This window comes from Ailuropoda melanoleuca, chromosome 2, assembly GCF_002007445.2.
Source record: "Ailuropoda melanoleuca isolate Jingjing chromosome 2, ASM200744v2, whole genome shotgun sequence".
NCBI classification, from domain to species: domain Eukaryota; kingdom Metazoa; phylum Chordata; class Mammalia; order Carnivora; family Ursidae; genus Ailuropoda; species Ailuropoda melanoleuca.
This window is the reverse complement of record NC_048219.1, coordinates 130,167,291-130,190,097: the sequence shown is the minus strand read 5'-3', so window position 1 is coordinate 130,190,097 and position 22,807 is coordinate 130,167,291. Positions and strand designations below refer to the sequence as shown.

Below are 22,807 nucleotides of genomic sequence, written 5' to 3'. Positions count from 1 at the left end.
ATCGTCTGCCTTCGGCTCAGGGTGTGATCCTGGCGTTATGGGATCGAGCCCCACATCAGGCTCCTCTGCTATGAGCCTGCCTCTTCCTCTCCCACTCCCCCTGCTTGTGTTCCCTCTCTCTCTGGCTGTCTCTATCTCTGTCGAATAAATAAATAAAATCTTTAAAAAAATAAAATAAAATAAAAATAAAATACGTATACTTAGTTCACCTAAACTGATTCATTAAGGTCTACACGACAGAACACCAAATTTACATGGGGAAGCGGGGGAGAGGGAGAGGGAACATGGTGGAGTCACGGGAGCCTAAGTAGTACGGGCTTCTGAAGGGCAGGGGTGTGGAGTTACGTAGCATTCTGAATGTTGTGAACATTTGAGGAGCACAAATCATGGTCCAAACAGCACTAAATCGAGGATAAAAACAGTGCCTTTAAAATATATTTCTGTGAAATAAGATAAAATCCATAAACTGAGAGCTAGTTTTTTATTAATTATAGCTTATTACAGTTTACTGTAGTGACAAAGGCTGTTTCATATACGTATAGTCATTTTACTATTTTGGACACTTTACTGAGAATCTTATTTTAGTATAGTCCACAGTGTGTAATAAATACATCCTTGTGTTTCAGTTCCCAGCACTGTAGGAAAAATTAGTTTACGAATGCCGTTCCCAGAACTTTTCAGTCATCGCTAATACTTTTAGAGCATCAACATAGCTTTGACATCTGTTTGTTTCCAGCTACATCAGAAACAGGAAAAACAACAGGTAACAAAACCATTGTTAACCGTGAACTTTAAAGGCTCAGAGGCGCCTGGGTGGCTCAGTCAGTTAGACATCTGCCTTCAGCTCAGATCATGATCCCAGGGTTCTGGGATCGAGTCCTACATAGGGCTCCCTGCTCATTGGGGAGCCTGCTTTTCCCTCTCCCTCTGCCTGCTGCTCCCCCTGCTTGTGCTGTCTCTCTCTCTCTCTCTCTGTCAAATAAATAAGTAAAAATCTTTTTAAAAAATTAAAGGCTCAAAGTAATTTGTTTTCCTGGAATTTTATGTTGAATATTATTAGAGTTACTTGATCGTTTAGAATTTATGCTCAGATTGTAATGTTATTCATGATGAAAATAAACTTGTCTTAGAACAGAATGAGATGTGTGAGAGGGAAAGGAAAGAGGAGAAAGATAGCTACTTGGATAATGTAGCATAGGATTTTTCTCCAGAGCCTTGCAGCTTGGTGTCTTGGCTTTTTCTTTACCAGCTTCTCCCCTGGAGCTGAGGGCACAGAGCAAAGGGATATGATTTGGCTCAGACAGGCCTAGTGCAGTCCTGGCTCCGTGTGTAATAGGTGGCTGATCCTGGGCAGGTTGCTTTGCCTTTCCCGCCTCAGTGTTCTCAGCCATAAAGTGGGGGGAGTGAGCGAGTGACGTCTGTGAGGTTCCTCCGCTGGTGCTTCCCACTGATAGGGCCTGGAATGGGAAGGGCATCTTTCTTTCCTTTCCCTCCTTGGCCTTCTTCTTGCTGTGGAGTGCTTCTTGGCCAGGTCTCCGTGCTCATCCTGTTGCCGATGCCTATGGCCACTACCTTACCTTTTCACAGCTTCACGTTTTTCACATTCATTCCACCACCATTGATAGAGCACCTGTTACGTGACAGGCATTGTGGTAGATACAGGAATGACTAGGCATGGTTCCTGCCTTTAACAAGATTACAGTACATATGAGGGAAAAAAGATCAATCAGTAGACAGCAAGATGTGATGCCTGATTTTCCAATGTAGGTGGACTGTTGGGTCTGGTTGGGAAACGATGAGTTTGACTTGTCGTTATTGCGCATTTTCATTTAAACCCTATTTAGATGGACCATAGAATGTACAGTAGCGTGTTTTTTTTTCTAGCACACATGTAAAATTAAATTGAATATTCCATATTCTATTACAAATTATTCTAGCAAAGGAAGATGGAAAAGTGTGTGATCCACAAGTTCCAGTCTTCCCCGTTATAGCATTAGATGGACTTTTTCAGAATCATTTATTATGTACCTTATTAATATTTATGGAAAACATTTTTATGAAGTTCATCATGTATTTATCTATAATAAGAACTCCCTTAACTTTGGAAACTTTAATTTCCAGGGTATATGTTCCACAGCAGTTTGACTTTTTGAAAATCTGGATTTCTGCCCATCTTCTGCCTCACCTGTCCGTAAGGAAGGGTTCTCACCATTTTGCAGTATGTAACGAGGACAGCATTCTCGGTACTGACGTGCCTGGAGGAAATTTGTAACCTACATATTGAGTTCATTGCTGTCTCCAGTGCTTGCTACCCATGTCTGCTGTTGTATGCCAGCTGGGATAGTGTTCCCAGGACCTCATGTACAACTGGGGACATTGTCATCTGTACCAGAAAGGCCTGGCCCAGGGGTGTGGGGGTCTGAGTGCTGTCTCACACTCAGTCGCTAAGTCCTGTGCCTAAGGGATTTCCTCTAAGAGAGGATACTTTTTTTTTTTTAAAGATTTTATTTATTTATTTGACAGAGAGAGACAGCCAGCGAGAGAAGGAACAAGCAGGGGGAGTGGGAGAGGAAGAAGCAGGCTCCCAGCGGAGGAGCCTGACGTGGGGCTCGATCCCAGAACTCCAGGACCATGCCCTGAGCCAAAGGCAGACGCTAAACGACTGAGCCACCCAGGCGATACTTTTTTTTTATGATTTGCAACAAAGGTGCTTTAGAGGCTATATCTGCCCTGGTTATTCCTCTGACATCACATGGTAGCATGGAGTTAAAATACGATACCTGAGACAAGTACGGGTTTCGGAACTGCAAGGCCGGGGGCTTCAGATTTATTCAGTTCCTTGTTTTCGACAGTGATTAAACATGTGGTCCCCCCCCACCAATTTTTTTTAAATGAGGCTCTTCAGACAAATGTATCATTCTGACATGCAGTCCTGTTTCATATGTGTTATTCATTCTTTTAAAGTATGGGATTAAAGCTTATCCAAAGCCCCAAGAGTTGGGGATGGTGAAGGAAGAATTACAGAATGTTCCGCCCTTATGTGCCACAAGACATAATTTATACTACGAGAGTAACCTTATAAGATCTTACCAAATAAGCTATTTTTTAAAAAACTTTTTTTGAAGATTTTATTTATTTATTTGACAGAGAGAGAGAGAATGAGCGGGAGAGAGGGGCAGAGGGAGAGGGAGAAGCAGACTCCTCCATGAGCAGGGAACCTGACACGGGGTTCAATCAGGAACCTTGGGATCATGACCTAAGCCGAAGGCAGAGGCTTAACCAACTGAACCACCCAGGCGCTCCCAAAATAAATTAAAAGAAAAATGCTGTCAGGACTTTACAAATATGCCTTGTTCAGACACTCTTAAAGAGATTAGCCCTCAAAAGTGAATGATTATTATCTTCCTTACAGCCAAAATTAGAAAAATCACTTCAATGTGCAAAAGTTGGGTTATTGCCCTCATTTGTGCCTATTCTAAGCAGCTGCCATAAGCAACCTTATGTAGTAGTTACCAGCTGCTGTCGCCATGATTGAAACGGTGTCAGGCTGTTATTTCCCGTGGCAAGGGAAACGTCGAACTGCAGAAGAGACAGCAGCCCACAGACAGCTAGATCTGTGCAAACAGCAGGATAGCCACCAGGCACACACGGCCATCGAGTGCTTGAAATGTGGCCAGTCCAACTTGAGGTGTGCCGGGGGTGTGAAATGCACCCTGGGTTTCAGACTTAGGAAAAATGTTAGATACCTCATTCTGATTTTTAATAAAGATTACATGTTGAAATAACATTTTGGATATGTTGGGTTAAATAAAATATTAATATTAATTTCATGTTTCTCTTTTTAATGTGGTTACTACAAAATTTAAAATTACACGTGTGGGTCACATTCGTGGTTTGAATTCTCTTCCTATTTGGACAGAGCCAGTTTAGCTATTTCAAGAGAAAACAAGGGAGGGAGATTGTGTATGATTTCTTTATAGTCTGTATCTCACAAAATACAGTATCCTGTTCCCTTTTTGCTGGGGGCTTGGGCTGTCTCCCCACGATAACAAGGTCATCCAGCATCATTGATTATATGAGTAGTGGCTGTTGATCATATGGCTGTTCTCTGCAGTTTACTGAATATTTGGATTATTTATAATATTGCTATATAATCTTTACCACACAATCTTCATGCACAATGTTAATCTTTTCCTTAGAAGAAATGGTTTTAAACTTTTGCTCCAAATTACCAGTTGCCCACTGAGTGGGGCCAGTTTGCTCTTACCGGAGGCGTATGCGTCTTCTGCCATTTTCTCCACAGCCTGGGAATCTTTCACTTTGTTGATGTCATCATCTTTACCAGTTTGATGGAGTGTGTGTGTGTTATCTCCATTAGAAAAGGAAAAACAACTAAATTTTATACTCTGACCTGAGCTGCTCAATGTAAACTAAGAGGAAAGAATGATGGACAGTTTATTTAAACCCACTTGGGATAGAGGTTTGAGTTAATTGGTAGTCTATGCAGAAGTACATCAGACTCAGTGACCATTCCAACTTATATTTTTAATGGATGTCTGGTCCTCTTTGCCAGCAACAAAGAATCTGAGAAATAAATAATCCCATGCATTTTAGCATGGAATACCTGCGGGATGGGTCTTACGGGAGCCAGTCCATCCATACGTGTGTCCTAGGAATGAGAAGAAGCCAAGGACAGTTAACGTCACGTGTAGTTTTAGAAGTACATAATGAAGATCCTGGGGAGAAGAGTCCTTCTCGAGTGGGAAGTTTTTAATTGGCCTGGCTACACGGGATGCAGTTGCATCAGGATTGCAAGTCCAATTAGCCAAGAGTTTATGAAAATCCCTTCTGTGCCCTCTGCCGTTGAGAACAAATGAGAAGAAACACTGAACACCCTTTCGCTTTCCTTCTCTTCGTTTGGCGAGGAACTGGTTTATAGCAAGACATTGATCGTCACTGTTATCATTAACATTTTCCACACACCGCAGTGAACGGTTCCATAGGAGATTGCTGTCCTGAAATTGTCCTGTCTCGGGTTTGCTCTGCAGTTGTCCCAGTAAGAGACGGCCGGTGGAGGGATTGGGCTCTCGCAAGTACGGGCGCCACCTGCATCCCCGGCTCCTGCATCCTTTGAACAGAGCTTGGTGACACCGCAGAGCCTTAGGCCTCTGCATGGTTTCAGTTATTCTTTGGTTAGGTAATTAAAGAGAAAAGACAATTTAAAAAATATTTCCCCGAAGATAATGTCTTCTGCATTCTTTCATCGCCTTTTCAGGTGATGGATAGGTCAGATGCCATTTCTTCAGAAACTGTTTATTTCTATTTTCTGAGAATAAACACATACCTACAAAACATACTCTTTCTCGTTCTGTCTTCTGCATGGTGGGTTATAATAGATTTTAATCCTCATCACTTTGCTTTTTGTTATGTGATCAGCTGAAGGGCTTTGGCTTTTTTTTTCTTCATTCGCTCATTTTAGGATAAAGTCTGAGATATACATGAGAGCTTTTTTTGTTTTCCCCGAATTGTCTCCAGTCTACTTTTAGTAGTATAAACTTAAAACTTGTGCTTTAAATTTAGCCTAAAATGGTGACTTTTAAAGAGATGGACTCTTGGCTTTAAATGTTTTGGTTTCGTTTTCCTAAAGAAGAGGGTTGTGTTGCGTTTTTTCCTTGGCCCAACACACTCTTCGTGGCACAGGTCCAATCTTGGCTGTAGTGACGATCTCTTCCCATTTAGACAATAGTTTCCTTAAAGCACATTGTCACTGGAAGTGGCTATTCAGTGAGCTTCAGGAAGAACCTGATTCAGACTCATTCTTTTTACTGAGCCCTACCAAATAACCTGACTTCTTTTCCAGTTTCTGCTGCAGTGCTGTGGAAAGAGGACCCCTTCCCTGCCTAGCCTTTGTGCCTTTGCTCTGTAGGACGGGACTGATCTGTTTTGCCAGGTTGTCATGAGGCTTGGTCAAGACGTGTGTGAAAGCCCTTACGAATATCAAATGTGACAACTCTTTACAAAGGTTATCATAGAAATCAAATTCTTGATCGCTTCTCTCCTAGTTCTTAACTGCCTACTTGTTCATCATACACTTGGTAGACATACAGATCCCCCATCTATTAGCTCATTTGTTTATTCAAGAGTAACTTGTCGAGGACCTAAAGGGCCTTGCCACTTCTTATTCTCCTTTTCTGCAGAATCTTCCTAGGTAATATGATGTCAGAGAAATGGAAATCTTCAAGTACTATAGATAAATACTCCATGAGTAGTAATCCAAAGAAGAAGTTCTCATTGAAAAAGATGAAAATATTTCTAGAACTGAATGCTCAGAATTCTCGTCGTGGCCAGAATGGATTGAACAGATGTGGGCGTCTCATTACACCTGGTCCTGGAGTAGGTGCTGTATCATTCCAGTTCTCACCTGTTTACAATGAATGCACTCTCTGACTCTGTTTTCTTGAAGGTTCGCCCTTCAAGGTTTATGCGTAAGAGTTGTATGGTTTCACACGTCTCCGAAGTATTTGTTGGTTTAAAGGCTCCTGGTTTGTTACCGTCTTCGGAATTTCTATTGCAACTTTTCTCTAATTCTTCTGTAATTGGGTATCTCATGTGTTGTATGCCCAGCTGCTAGAAGGAAAATGTAATTTTTCATTTATTGGACCAGAGAGCACTTATTTCCTTCCCACCAGCCGTTCCCTACTTCACTTGCCCTTCATTCCTGTCCCATTGCTTCTGAAAATGAAGTGCACGGTTTGGGAAGAGCTTGGAGTCAGGTGTAGGAAGTGAGCTGAAGCTTAAAGCCAATTCCCTGATTTTTTCAGGAGTTAGGATGTTTGTAATGGAAACAGTCGGGGCATAGAGCAATTAGTGTGCCTAGTGCTGGCCTGGGTGCTAAGGGGACAATTATCACCTTCCTCAGATATAGTTTGGAACGGGCGCTGGCCTGGTGGGGGCTGACCCAAGTAGAAGAAAAACAAATATTTTGATAAGTGGAGCTCTGAACTGAATTTTTACTGAAGACTTTGTATTTTCTTTTACCTACATTCTGAAACAGATGCCCTGTTCCTTACAAGAGAGTGGGAATTAGTATTATTAGAATCGTCATATAGATTATGTGTAATATGTATTCTTCAAATAACAGAGATATTTAACAGATGACGAGGGATAATCACGTCAAAACCCTACTTTTCATTTTCAACTCAAGCTCAAAGAAAGCCCACCTATCCCACCCCCGCCCCCATCTCTACCCGCTAGTGCCTGGGATGGCATCTGGGAAGAATGAACTTTACATTCACCTGAAAAGAACTCTGTGTGTGCGCATATATGTATGTGTTTAGATATATAAAGCTGTATTATGTAGTGAGACTTTCTGGGTACTTCCTTTGACCCCCTGTCTTCAGTGATTTTCTAGTAGCACTAGGATCTGGGCTCTCTTTTGAGGATCCTCTCCTTACAGATTCTACAGGGCCTCTCTAAAGACCAAGTATGAACCAGAACACTTACATTCAGGACCTGGTTTACCTTCAGTGTTTCAGCATTCAAGGTCAAGCCCTGAACAGAGCAGGAAGTCAGGGGGCTGAGGGTCGTGCCCTGCTGATTCAGCAGGATTGCTCAGGAAGTACAAGGAGGCATCATGCTGGTCATGGCACCCACTTCAGCTGAATCCCGGAGAGAACTGGAGGGAGGGAAGCTAACCACAGCCTTTCTCCCTGTTGCCTCATTTTTTCCTCAGGTATATTTTTATTGGAGGCCTGGTCAATTCGAGTGGGGGGGAGGGGCAGAAGGAGAGGGAGAAGCAGACCTCCGCCGAGCAGGGAGCCCCACAGAGGGCTTGATCTCTAGATCCCAGGATCATGACCCAAGCCCACTGCGGATGCTTAACTGCCTGAGGCACCCGGGCGCCCCTTATTGACACTAATCTTATTAGTCATCCAGACTGGTCCTCTTTTCAAAGCAAGGATACTAACCTCCCTCTCACCAACCTACCACGTTTTAGTGGTTCCCCAGATTTAGGGATTTTAGGGACCAGTATCCTAAACAAAAATAATTAGGGTTAGAGATCTTAGAGTTGAGATTGTATTTTGTCAAAAAGGACACAAATTGAAACAACCTCCACTTCTCACTACTATTTCATAAAAAGAAAGTCCATTTTAAAACTAAAAGTGTGAGCAGTACATAATCTTAGAATAAATTAAGCTTTTGCAAAAACTCCCCGCACTTAGTTTTTCTATTTCCTGCTGGCGATCATGTCTTCCTAGGTCGGTTTTGCTGAAATCCTTGCTTGTCGCAGCATCCCTGACCCAGGCTGTCCCCTGGCTCTGCTTAAACACTGCTAGTGCTGGCAGGCTCTCCAAGTGCATTTTTAGAGAGGCCGTCTTTATATCTAGTTTCCTTTTCCAGGTAAGCATCTGTAAGGCCTTGACTTGTCCTGCCTCGGAGGGTGTGATTTCTGGCCGTTTGTCTGCAGTGCTCGCACTCTCTTCTGAAAGTGCTCAGACTAGGTAAAAGGAGATGTTTCGAGCAAATGTGTTCAGTGGAGAAAGCACTCAGTGTAAGCAGATTACTGTTATTCAGTTATTTATTCCTCTGCTGCATTCTTCTGAATCTTGGCTGTTGACAATTCTGGGGCCCGATGGGCAAAGGAAAGCAGTCCAGAGGTGCGCCTCGGATGGGGAAGCAGCCATGCGGGTGGTGCATTGGTGTGCTGACGGCCGCGTGGAGCCGACCTAGTGCAGACGCAGGGCTCAGCTTGGTGGGGACGCTCGGAAAGGCTTGCCGCAGGAGAGTCTTGCAGAATGACACCGAATTTCCCAGGCGAAGGAGTATCTTAAAGGTCAGGAACTTACGATGGAGCAGGGCCGGCCCCGGGCCGTGTATAGGGGTAGGCAAGCTGGGGTTGTAGAAGCTGGTTGCGCGGCTGTTACAAAGTACTACAAGCTGGGTGGCCTTTTTTTTTCCTTTTAATTTCTTTATTTGAGAGAGGGAGAGCACAAGCTGGCGGGGGGAGGGGCAGAGGGAGAGGGCGAATCTCAAGCAGACTCCCTGCTGAGCGTGGAACCCAATGCAGGGGCTCAGTCCCACAACCCCAAGATCATGTCCCCGGCCGAAACTGAGAGCTGGGTGCTCAACTGAGCCGCGCAGGCGCCCACCCCCATGTGAGTGATACTAACAAAATTATTGTTTCACAGTTTTACAGCTAGAAGTCCAAAATTAAGGTGTCAGCAGAGCCATGCTCCCTCTGAAACCTATGGGGAGGACCCCTCCTTGCCTCTCCCTGGCTTCGGGGGGGTTCGCCACCAATCCTTAGTGTTCCCGGCTTGTAGCTGTGTCCCTCACATCATCATACAGCATTCTCTGTGGTTTTGTATCCAGATTTCCCTCTTATAAAGACAGCTGTCACATTGGATGAGGGCCTGCCCTAATAATGACCTCCTCTTGACTTAATTATATCGGCAAAGACCCAATGTCCAGATAAGATCACATTCACAGGTACTGGAGCTTAGGACTTGGACATCTTTTGGGGGACACCATTTAACCCTTAATGGTGGGTGTTGGGGAGTGGTAACCAGAGAGGCCCCAAAGCATAATTTCTTACTATGAGCAGATCATATATTTTTCTTAGTGCAACCTAGGTCTGTTTTATTCAGAGAGCTTGAACTTGTTCCTAATCAGAAAACCCAGGTATTTTCATGTGAGTAAGCTGAAGCTTTACCTAACTTTATAGGTTGATCCCCCCCCTTGGAATTTATATATGACTTATTTTTCCCTGTTAAATATTATAGTGTTGGCTTTGGCCAAGAATTCATTCTAGCCTATTGAAACGATTTCATAGTATTAATTTTGGCATCTTACATCCACCATTTCCCCCCACCATCCAGCTTTGGAACATGTATGGGTGTAATATGTCTGCTCTCAGTCACCTGATTTATGCAATTGTATAAGTACTGAAAAAGGGCTGCCAAGAACAGAGCTTTGTGGCACAACTCTAGAGCCTTTTCTCCATGCTGTGATCACTGACCAATGTCAGTCAGTTTAACCAGTTACCCACTCATCCAAACCGAATTTCTCTTCTCGGATATCCTCATCTAGCCTATGAGCAAATAATGATTTTTTTTTTGTCCTTTTGCCATTTATTTCATTTGTATATTTTCCATATTGAAAACATTTCCAATTATTTGATTTTGATTTATATAACTTGACAAAGCTATGTATATTTGCCACTGCTTAAATTCCTGTGATACAGACTCTTAAAAGTTTTTTTTATGTTTTATAAAATCAAGCTTTAAATGATGATGTAATAAAGTTAAATATGTATGTTTTAAATTTGTCTTAACATATTTTTTTATTATATTATGTTAATCACCATACAGTACATCCCCGGATTCCGATGTAAAGTTTGATGCTTCATTAGTTGCGTATAACACCCAGTGCACCATGCAATACGTGCCCTCCTTACTACCCATCACCAGTCTATCCCATTCCCCCACCCCCTCCCCTCTGAAGTCTTCAGTTTGTTTCTCATAGTCCATAGTCTCTCATGTTTCATTCCCCCTTCTGATTACCCCCCTTTTCTTTATCCCTTTCTTCCCCTACCGATCCTCCTAGTTCTTATGTTCCATAGATGAGAGAAATCATATGATAATTGTCTTTCTCTGCTTGACTTATTTCACTTAGCATTATCTCCTCCAGTGCCGTCCATGTTGCAGCAAATGTTGAGAATTCGTTCTTTCTGATAGCTGAGTAATATTCCATTGTATATATGGACCACAGCTTCTTAATCCAGTCATCTGTTGAAGGGCATCTCGGCTCCTTCCATGATTTGGCTATTGTGGACAATGCAGCTATGAACATTGGGGTGCATATGGCCCTTCTCTTTACTACGTCTGTATCTTTGGGGTAAACACCCAGTAGTGCAATGGCTGGGTCATAGGGTAGTTCAATTTTTAACTTTTTAAGGGACCTCCACACTGTTTTCCAGAGTGGCTGTACCAACTTGCATTCCCACCAACAATGTAGGAGGGATCCCCTTTCTCCACATCCTCTCCAACAATTGTTGTTTCTTGCCTTGTCTATCTTTGCCATTCTAACTGGCGTAAGGTGGTATCTCAGTGTGGTTTTGATTTGAATTTCCCTGATGGCTAATGATTTTGAACATTTTTTCATGTGTCTGGTAGCCATTTGTATGTCTTCATTGGAAAAGTGTCTGTTCATATCTTCTGCCCATTTTATGATTTGTTTAGCAAATAATGATTTTTATTTAGCTCAAATCAAAATATACTTTGTAGCATTCCCAAGTAGCCCTGTCTTCCTTAGCACGCCACCCCCCCAAAAAAAGAAAAAGAACAAAGCTTGAATGTGCATGCCTTGCTCTTGAGGTCTTTACTCTGGTACTTGTTCTTGTCACAAGTCTCTCTAACCTTCTGTTTACTAATCCACTCGGGAATTTTGCTTCAGATCAGCGTGGGCCTTCATTTCTTAAGCCTAGTTTTTTGTTCTTTTAGAGAATCTGAATATTTTCCCTTTCCATTAGCACCTCTCCTATTGTGCGAGATTTCTCAAAGCAACCAAGACTGGAAAATTCTTACTAAGTCATGTAAATAGTCCCAGTCTTCATTCACAGCCCCCTTACTTGCAAAGGAGAATGAGAAAGAATATTGTCTGGAAAATGCAGTGAATTCCAGCTGTCCTGTGAGTGAGGTATATTACCTTCATTTGGGATATGGTAATTTTGTGAGACTGACACTAAAGTTCTCTTTAGTTCCATTCTTTCACAGACTGATGATTCCTCTCTGATTTTCTTAAATTTTTAGATTATAAACTTTTAGAGCCGAGCTACTGTGTCTCTGGAATGATTGCTAACTTCATCAGCAGAGTCTAAGAAGAGTCTTATTCAGAGGCAAACCAGTAGGAAAACCAGTGTGGGAGAAACCATTGTGCCTTTTCCATCAGATCCACTCTCAGAGCTGCGACCGCAGTCACAAGTGACCCTTGAATGAAATATCTAAGTTTAGAAATATCAACTGTGCTGGCAAGCTATGTTGGCATTCTCTTGCTTATACTGTCTTAAGTGTATTTTTTTTTTTAAACTAGTGATGCACTTATATTGTATCCCCAGATTTCTTAGAGCTAAAATGAGTAAAATAGATATCATTTTCTTTTTCAGTCTGTTCTTCAGACTGGCTTTTCAAGGTCATGGGGCAGTCAGGATTTATTACTTTCAAAAAGGATGGACTGACTGCATTTGGAAATCAATACACTGGTGCTGTGTTTTGGATCAAAGCCAACATTAGTGTTCATTCTAGGAAATGTCCAATTTGACTCTTGCCTTTCTTGCTTGTGTCAGAATCAAAAGAAATTTCTAGGTAATTTGCACACTCTGTTTTAATAGTTTCAGATAACTCTGTTTTGCTTCAGAGAGCATGTTTACTTTTACTCTCTGTCACGCTGTTCTTGTTTTGAATGAAGCAGTCATTAATGGTTTTCAGTGTTGGAGTTTAATGCACTCAGTTTCTATAGACTCTGACATCGTTCTTTTTAACATAGTGTGTGTGTCTAAAAGATTTCTAGTTTTGATTTCTTTTAAAAAGAGCAACAAATATAGAGGTACATGAAAAACAGTCTAGGAACAAAAACTCTTAGGTTTTTGGGTCCCCCCTTAACATTTTACAGTTTTCTTTCTGGTATTAATTTTTACTTCCATGTTAAACTGTTAAATTACTTCGGTTCCCTCCTTGGTGTTTTTATAAGCTAAATTGGGATAAAATACAAGGCCATGTTCATTTTCCAAGGCAAAATGTAGTATTTCCCTTCTCCCTACTATTGCCAACCTCCCTCCATTCCCCACACCAACACTTGAAGGGGAAAAAAATTCTTGTTACGTGTTTATATTTTCGTTTATTCAGCCAGTATATATTGAGTGGTTTCATTATGCAAATAACCATGCTGAAAAGTAACCATAAAAATGGTTTTCTCAATACTATGCAACCTTAGGACCGTGTCGAAATTAACGTAAGGAGGTAGTCTAGCTGAGTGCTCTCAAATATTGAGAATTAGAAGTGCCGTTATGTGGAGGGGGTGGGGAGAAAAGGATAACACCTAGTAGTTACTGAGTATCTGTTCTGGGTCGAACGCTGTGCCAGCCCTTCACCAGCGGTCCTGTGAGCTTAGGTGTTACCATATCACTGTATGAGTGGGGATACTGAGGCCAGACAGCTAGCTACCCAGAGTCGCAGAGCTGGTCATTGGCCAAAGGAGCACTTGAGCATAGGCCTCCCTTGCTGCAACTCTGTCTTCTTTCTCATATAACGTTGTCTTCCTTATGATGCAGTAAAGTGAAGCGCTGTGTAAGCATGAAGGCGAGTTGTCAAAGCAAAGCCAATATACTACAGGTTTTGGTGGGAGAAGAAGAAAATTTCTTAAATGCTCTATCCTTGTCAGCTCATAAATTCAATTCAGAAATAAAGACTACTTTCTGTAATCAAAGTGCCTTTGTTTTAAAGGTTAGACATTAATCACCGTTCGAGACTTTGAGGGATTTTTTTTTATGATGGAAAATCTGCCTGTTACTTGCAAAATTCTGGGTTCCATTTTCAGCGAGTATCATCTTACTCTGACGTGTTAGTCGTTGGGAGCGCTCATCTGGGTCTGGCCGCCCGTGACTGCAGGGACTTGGGGCACGAATATTGTCGTAAGAGAATGTAAAAGAGTCTTTGTGTGCTGTGTGCTCTTAAAAGACCATAAAATACTGTGAAGCTACTTTACCTTGATTGCCGGTCATAATAGACTTGATACTAAACCGTACTAGCAGATCTGTGTGATAAGTCGTAGGCTTTCTAGTGTGCTTTTGATATAGGAGAGAGGTGTAATGTTTTCATCGAATTTGGCAAAAATGCATTTTAGCCGCTTTTAAGGAGGTAGTTTTAATGTTCATTCTCTATGAATTATTTAGTTCAAGCCATATATGCAATAAGTAGCATCAGTTGTTACTTTTGTAGCAATTAGAATAAATCAGGTAAGCCGCCCAGGAACGTTGAAAAGGAGATTGGCAGGCATGGTTCTAAGCGGAGTCAGAAGAGGATACAAATCTCAAAATCTGGGTGCGAGTCCCCAATTTTATTTGTAGTCTGAAGGGGTGTGTTTATCTTAAAATTCCAGCATGGCGAAAAATCAGATATGTAGATGCATCTCTTTTCTCTTGAAAAATGTGATACTTTGTCCCAAAGCTCCTGTAGGTTATCCTCCCTCAGCTCACGTGCTGTGGGAGAACCAGCCCCGTGGAGGGAGAGACTCCTTGAGGCCGGTCTGAGCTTCTGCTGCACCATCTCTCATCCTCAGGCTCTAGGTCTGGGACTGGGGCTGACACTCAGCGTCCTTTCCAGGGCAGTGCAGGAGAGGGAGCGGTGGTGGCTCCTTTTCGCCATCTTCTGTGCATTCACAGAGGTAAGCCACTGGCTTTCCATAGCACCCACTCCGTGGATTCTTCTCCTCAGATGTCAAGTTAAGCATTTAAGGCTCGTTCAGAGAAGTCCTCTGTCTTCAAACTTTTCTGTCCTGTAGTACCTTCCCAGTCATCTCCTAGCTGTCTTCATCCCTCCATTTTAATTTCTTGACCTTGACTGTTGTTGCTTGAGTACCAAGAGCAAAAAAATAAATAAATAACACTAAAATAAAATTTGGCACCTCTCTCTCTGCTAACCCTAGCTGTGAGATTTTCATTAATCTTACTAAACTCTTGCTTTCATCATATCACTGTGCAGTTACAAAACCTCCAGCCACATGCTGTTTCTTGACTCCTTTTCCTGGAACTCAAGGTCCTATCAGACCTTTTCAAACTTACCTACCTTTACTCCCCCAACACAGGTTGCTAATTAGACAGGTTCTTCTGTTTATTGTCCTCTGTAGCTCACCTGAATTTTTGCTTTCCCCAAAGTCTTTCCTGGTGAACTTGACCTTCATCCTATGGTTATGCCTCCTTTATTTCACATTCATCAGATAAGACCTCAGTATTCTTATTTTTTAATATTAAAAATTCCTTACATACCCCCAGAGATTATCTCCCTCCCCCATTTGATGACAAGAATGACATCATGTATATTCTTTGTAGGCCTTGTATGTTGAAGGGCATGCCAGAGACATGCTGTTAATATTTGTGGGTTGATTTCTTGGTCTGATCTCTTTCTCAGCTGTCCTTGTCTTTCCCGTGTTCCATTCACCTTCCGCACCAGGTTTGTTCCTGACCTTTAGGGCTGTAGCAGTTTTTCCTGCCAAACATTTTACCTCCTTCAAACCCTGGCTTCAATTTCAGCGGCATTAGATGAAGCTTTCCGTTCTGCCCCATGTACCAGAAATCATGTATCCACAAGGGCACCCCCAGCTGTACCACACAAGTGGGAGGGATGGACTGCTAACGAATGTTCAGAGTTAAGCCAAAACAGCTGAAATAAAAAGTGGAATAACTTTCTATACCTTTAATATTTATGTATCTTAGCAGAATCTTACAGAAACATTTAAAATCTTCAGTGCTAACCAGGTAAAGTCTTACAAAATTTGTTTGGTATTGATTACCTAATTTTAAAATGTCACGTTTTGTGTCTCATCTTTAAATGTTGACCACTTTCTATACCAAGTAAATGAGGAAAACCAACCCGGGAATTGAGAATAATATGAACAAGTGACTACTACTTTTTTTATTAGCAAAATGAGTGTAATTTAATACTTTCCTTTCCTTCCCCTATTCATCCCATTATTGGGAAAGCTAAAGCAAATTTTAGGAAATCCTCTTTTCCCGGGAGGCCACTGAAAAAATAAAGCAGCAAAAAGAGCAGGGTGGAAAATGACATACACAGTATCATGTCTGTGTGGGTGTGTTTGTGCGTACATGTTTTTTCTTTTCCTCCAACAAGTCCAAAATAACAAGAGGAGTTTGGGCGTATAGTCCCCAAATCCATTCCCACCCAATAGATACCTGAGTTGCTCCTTTTAAGCTTTAAACCCATTGTGCCTCCTCCCCACTAATATATATGCTCTCTTGGGCACCTTATTCCAAATAGAACCATGTTGTCTCCACCCAGAAAGTTCGGGAACTCCCTTCGGAATGTTCTCAGCATCTGTCCTGGAAACCTTGGCAGTTAGAGGCTGCCCTTACCCCCTCACTCATTTAGAACTGTGCAGATTCAAGGAGTTGATTTGAGCCTGTGGAACTCTGTGGTTGGTGACCAGTTTCTGCAGCTGTCAGCATGGTTGTCCAAATCAAACTTCCCGTCTCCCATTTTTGCCACTTACTGTCTGTGCCTCTTGACTAGGTCCCTGACTCTGCTCCCCGGTTTCACATCTACAAAGTGGGGATAATACCTTACCTTCTCCAGAGGTGGCTGTGAAGATTAAAATAATTGACTTAAATCACTTAAAATAGTGCCTGGTGTAAAGTAAAAGCTGTAGAGATGTAAGCTATTCCTTTTATTATTCTCCTGCATATATTCTAGGTCATCTTGTCCAGTATCGATGCTGAACTGCTAGTCATCTACCCAGAAGTCATTTCAGTTCCCTGTCCCCCCTTGCTGGTGATGGCCCTCTGCACAGGCACAGAATCTCAAAGGATGCATGAGCCCCCAGTTGTCCTGCATAGGCAGCTCAGCTATTAAAACACCACCAGTCTTTGTCAAACGGAAAATCGCTTTTTTTTGTTTACATTATAAGTATATACTTTTTCTTACTGTTGTCTTTCACACACTCATTGCTTTTTCAGGTTTAATAATGTTCATAAAATCTTTCAAAACTAACACCAACACTGCAGATTTCTCCATGGTGCCTTAAAGGAGTTTACAACTGGAACGGACAATGTTAAAGTAACTTACCAACCATTGTCGCCATCTGTTGGTGGGTGGATTGGACTTCACTTTCCAGAGCCTGGGCTTGTAACTGGGAATGTTCCAAAGCTGCAAGTTCCCTAGTACAGGGTATGTGTTTGTGTGCGTGCACGTGTGTGTGTATGTGTGTGTACATACACAGGTCATACACATGTGTGTTCCTTGTGTATATGCACACTGGACAAAGTCTAAGAGTAGGAACCAATGTGTCCTAACATTCATATCCAGGATTTCAGGTGATTTTACTATTTCAACTTACTTTGGGGCACCTAGGAGGCTCAGTTGGTTAAGCGTCTGCCTTCGGCTCAGGTCACGATCCCAGGGTCTTGGGATCGAGCCCCACATCAGGCTCTGTGCTCAGCGGGGAGCCTGCTTCTCCCTCTCCTTCTGCCCCTCCCTATTCATTCTCTCTCTCTCTCAAATAAATAAATAAAAATCTTTAAAAAAATATTTCAACTTACTTTTCTGTGTCTTCTAATTACAAATGTGCATTTCTTTTGTAATTAATGTAAATTAACAAAAAGGTAGAGTTTAGGAGGGACTATGTGAAGAGGCCAGAGAAGAAAATTAAGTTTTATTTACTAAGGACAGACTAAAATTTACTTTGATTTTATATTTCAGCAGATGAAGGAAATCTAAATGGAAATGGGAAAGAAATGACTAAAGCTGTGATATAAACAGAAGAAATTCTGGTAGATTTTAAGCAGAAGGTTTTATCATCCAGGTTCACTTGGGCCAATAGGTTTAAATGTGAGACTTCACTTGTTATCCTCTCCCTTTGAAATTCTAATGATTCTGTAGTCACATCTCTTAATTACTCTTTAACCTTTTGCTTCCTCTGGAGTGGATTATCTGCTCTTAGCAAAGAATAGTATATTCTGGGTAGCCCGTAGCCGGGCTAGGGTCTGAGCCTTGTTACTTTGAAGCTGGTGAAAACCCCAAGAATCTTCCTATTCACATTTTTCACCGTAAAATTCTGTGGCTTGCTCGCTTCTCTTTGGTGTTGTCTGAGTGTGAATTCTGTAAAGGCCTGTTTCTCTCAAACATGTCCCTGCTACTAAATGATCTTGTAAAACAAATTAAACTGCCTGTTGGAATGAGGGCTGGTGAATATCTGGTTGCTTTATGAATTTTTACTCAGATGTCTGATACTCTTGTAGGCACTGGTGATCAACAGTAGAATCAGGCTAAATGTGAATCATCTGTAACCACCCCTCCCCCCGCGCACCCCTTGCCCCACATTAAATCTTACCGCAAAGTACCAGTAGCAGGAAAGGGTGCCTGCTCTGAAGTCCGCTGTGCCTTTTCCTGTTCCTTGAGGCACCATTTGATAGACGGTCATGCCCATGTTCTAGATCCTTTCTCACGTCATCAGAACTACTTGTTCTGCACTCGGTTCCCACACATGGTGACTGCATCACCCACTGAGAAGCTACCTTAACGAGGGGCTGAGGGATTGAAAGTGTGTCATCTCCCAGTTCAGTTATTTGAGTAAGATACCTCTGGCACTGTGGGAGGTGTGACTGAGTGGACAGCCCAAGAAAGAAGATAGTTTACGAGAGGTAAACCCTTCAATACCCTTCAGATAACTCCGTATAAGCAGTCTCCTGACCCCTGGAGGCCAGGGAGGCCGGTATGGATTAGCTCCACAGACAGTACCTTTCTGAGAAGTCAGTCTTTCAGGCTTAACCCACAAATCATGGTGAAAACCACAATAGAAAGTAAAACTGATAAATTTCAGAAATCTCTTTTCTCCCACACACCGCCCCCCTTCCCTCTTTCAGCCATGAACCACATGTTTATTTCTTGTGTTTAACACAAACAAAAGCTTTACTTTGGCTTGAGAGTAAGTCTACTCCCTCCCTTGATAAGAAGAGGTCTCCCACTTGGTTCCTTCCCTTTCAAACCCTCAGTGTATAAAGGAAACATTGTTTCTCACAATTATTTCATGAATAAATTGAAGTGAGAATTTAAACAAAATTTGTTTAAGCTTTGGGGTTTTAGGAGAGACTTTAGGCTTAAAATTTATACGAGCTTTTATTTTCCCGTTTGCAAAAATGTGAATAACAGCACCTGCCTCCTAAGATTGTTGCAAAGTTAATTAAATAAGATGGTGCGTACAAAGTCCCTGGCACAGTGCCTAGAACGTAAGTAGGAACTGAGTAAATGTAATCCCTTTTTTGGTTTCTCATAAAATCACAATGGATTTGGGTGAGGAGATTATAGATGGTTTCGTGGAAGAGATAATGTTTGAACAGGTTCTTCAAGTTCAAACATGGGTAGAATGGGATAATGATGGGATGAGAGAGAGACACGTTTAAAGTGATATTTAAGGTAAATTAAAGCAGCAGACAAGGTTGGAAGCAGCAAAAGCTGGAGGCAAGGCAAGAACTACTGTGTATTTTTTGCTCGGGTCTAGGCATAGTGAAGGGAAAGGGTGACTATTAGAAACATGTCAGAGACAACTCAGAAGAGTTCCTGACTGCCTGGACTCAGGAATGACTGAGTCAGTGGTGTCCCTGGTGGGAGATCAGGAGTGGGGCACTGCTACTGAATGAAAAAAGACAGTGAAGATGTGTTTGGGGTTCTTTGGGGATGGGATTAGAAAATAGTGGGCATGAGGTGACATTGAATGAGATATTTCAGTATCTTAACATACTAAGATATTTAAGTTGAAAGAGAAAGAGACAAAAACTAAAGTTTGGGGGGAATAACAGAAAAACCAACTCAGGGGGCACCTGGCTGGCTCAGTTGTTAAGCATCTGCCTTTGGCTCAGGTCATGATCCCAGGGTCATGCGATGGAGCCCCACGTTGGGCTCCCTGGTCAGCAGGGACCCTGCTTCTCCCTCTCCCTCCCCCCAGTCTCTCTCAAGTAAATAAATAAATAAATAACATATTGTAAAACAACAATAACAACTCAGGAAGGAGAAACAGGCACCATCAGAAAAGATGCTTTAAATAACACCGTAGCTTTGGAGGAATTTCCTAGGAAAAGGAAGGGTTGAGATGAGAGTACTTGGCTAAGGAGGGAGAGTAGGAGGCTGAATGGGCAAAGCAGCATGGAAAGAGTGCCCAGAAAGGTGGGATGAGATCTGGGGAGCAAGTTCAGAGCACAGGAGGTGTAGGGTACATGGATGTGGCTGTGTGAAGAGTAATGTCACTGTAGCAAAGAGACCAAAGAGAAAAGAAACCCGCAGAGAGCACGGCATGGATTGAGAGCCGGTGCTATCAGGAGTCTTCTCTTTTCCTGCTTCCCACATCTCCCTTTCCTTCCCATTGTTAGTGTGGTGAGCAGGACCAGAAGGGTAGAAGGCCACCCCTGATCTTCCCTAAATTTCCTTTCTTCTCTTTGGTTTATAAAAGACCCTGAACTCTGTGACCTCAAGCAAAGTCTCTTAATCTCTGTGACTCTCAATCCCCTTATCCTAAATTGGAGTCATACTAACTTTCTTCGTGCCTTTGGAAAGGTATGAGACTGGAATGCAGTCTAAAAGCTTTTCCAGCCAAAACTTTTGCAAAGGAGAGAGTGCTGATAAATAATCCAGCATGTAAGTAACCTAGTAGAGAAATGGTTGCTGAAAAGGTGGTCTTAAAATCACTTATTTTCTCTGGTTTTCAGGTTTTTTAAAATTATTACCCTTTTTTGGTAAGCATGGTGACCTGTGTTAATGTTGTAAATACTCAATCTCTACAGGGAATTGAAGGTGTTTGTGCAGCATTATGCCTCTTGGATGTAATTGTCATTTGAACCTCAAATTATCTTTACTTTCATGCCTGGTTAGCAATCATTTGATTACGTGATTACACAGAGTGAAAATTAACCGGGGAAAAGAGGTGGTTCAAGCCATTTGTTTCTTCTAGATAAATATATTTCAGCTTGTTCAGTGCATAAACTAGAAACCCACAGTATTCAAAAATGCTCTAAAAAGCTGCACAGATGCTTCATTTCCTAAGCTTTTAAGACTTCTTCGTCCTCAAGATCAATCATGAGAAAGTAGTATTAGAGAAGAAAACGTGACATTTTAAAAGTAATTCACAGGAAAGTAAAATTGGGGAATTGACCATGTAGAAATGAGGTCACAGTTTACAGATATGTGAAGTAAGTTATATGCATTTCTCAAAGTCCCAATAATTTTTAAGAATTATTTTTCAAAGGTTTTTTCCTTAGTTTTTTGAAGACAAACGTAGACTGTGGTCACTAGGAAAGGGTGTAGGATTAAGCCTTGTATTTAAGCTACACTGGCACTTCATTTTCAGTGGCCGTTCATCAAAGCTTAATATTCTGGATTTTGTTCCTTCTCCTCCCAACGTCTGTTGTACCTTAAGGAATTTAAACACATTTATGCAAACCCTCCTAGAATTAATGCTTAATCCCTGGTTCATGGTTTTATATTCTTGATTGTTCATGTCATTTCACATATATATGTGTAGCTAGTATTACTGAGTTGAAAGAGGTGTTAATAGTATATTAGTTATATATTTTTATATATTTTTATAAATATAAATAGTTATCAAAGTGTTAGGTAAATTTTATAGCCTCGCATTTGGCTCTAAATTCATATACAGTTCCTAGAAGTAGCTTTTTATGGAGCTCATCTCNGTTCCTAGAAGTAGCTTTTTATGGAGCTCATCTCCCCCACCTTTTTTTTTTGGGGGGGGGGGTCCCAAGACTGTCAGGTAAGTACCTGATTCCTCAAAGGTCAACATCAGACTATAATCCAGAGATTCAAATAGGAGGCCTGGCCAGTCCCCTTTTTTTTTAGTTTAGAATTCTCATTTTCTGTCCCCTAAGTATAGGACATTTTGTACTTGAAAGTTTGCAGATGCTTGAAAAATATGTGTGTTCTCTGGACTTAGACGTTACTAAGGGGTCCTTGATTTTTAACTTCTCCTGTTTTTTTTCTTTTTATCTTTTAGATATGGGAAAATAGTCTCCACGAAGGCAATTTTGGATAAGACAACAAACAAATGCAAAGGTATAGTCCCTTGGTTGCTAATTCACTACATCCCAGTTTTAGGAAAATGATGGACTTGTAAACCTGATCTTTGGTTTCAAAACGACTCCCTCCATGTTATTAAGAACCAAGCCTTCTAGATCCCCCAGTTCCTGTCTTGCCCAATGTCAGCATAGTCCTTTACGTTGTCCCTAGCCGAGCTCTGGCTAGAAACCCTACAGCAGCTAGCAGTTTGCCAGAATCGCAGATCTGACGCCAGCAGAGCTAACGTGCAGGATACTGGTTGGCGTGTGGCCGCTACTTTAAAAGGGAAGTAGAGTTCGAAAATAGCTTTTCTTTCCTGAGCCTGAGGAGATTAGAGCTGCTTACTGAAGACCACTGGACTGTACTAAAGAACTGAAAAGATTACATATTGTGCAAATTGGCTCTATTAATTAGAATAGAGTAGTTTTAAGCAGTACTTAATTACATGTTTCAATACTCCCAATTGTTCTGTGCTGAATGCCTGTTGACAATATTGGCAGCGGGGAGGAGAGAACCATTTCCACTGACCAAATTGTAATAGGGAGGGGAGGTCATACGCCCCTTTGAAATATGCTGCTGCATTAATTTGATGCACTGACCTTCAGTTTTCCATGTAATTAGGATGAGCTCATCCAGCTTCATGAGCTGGAAGAGGAGGCGTCTACAGGAGGCCGCGCTGGTGCTCCGCCGTGCTGACTTTTAATGATCCAGCATCTTAACAATGGGCATGTGATTTCTAGGAAAGGGGAAGAATGGAGTCAGCTGACTTTGAGTCTAACTACTGACCCCATGAATTGAAATAAGGTTGACAGAAATAGGCAGAGAAGGCAAATCTCCTCATTAATTAGACCCCAGTTTTTCAAGGAGTGGCGTTGGCTTTGGCTTAGCACCCTCTGAGAAAGGCAAAGAATGTCAGTGAACCGTATGGTAAGGCCTCGCCTTAGAAGCCAGCCATTTCCTTT

At 41.9% G+C, this 22,807-nt stretch overlaps 1 protein-coding gene across 11 annotated transcripts in view; it reads left to right on the top strand.

Moving 5' to 3' along the window:
* Positions 1–22,807, top strand: part of RBMS1 (RNA binding motif single stranded interacting protein 1) — a 221,131-nt gene that overhangs the window by 156,109 nt on the left and 42,215 nt on the right. For all 11 annotated transcript variants that reach the window (XM_034654614.1, XM_034654617.1, XM_034654613.1 and 8 more), the window contains exon 3: positions 21,784–21,842. In XM_034654614.1, coding sequence (XP_034510505.1) covers positions 21,784–21,842 — 59 coding nt within the window. The remainder of the gene's footprint in view (positions 1–21,783; positions 21,843–22,807) is intronic.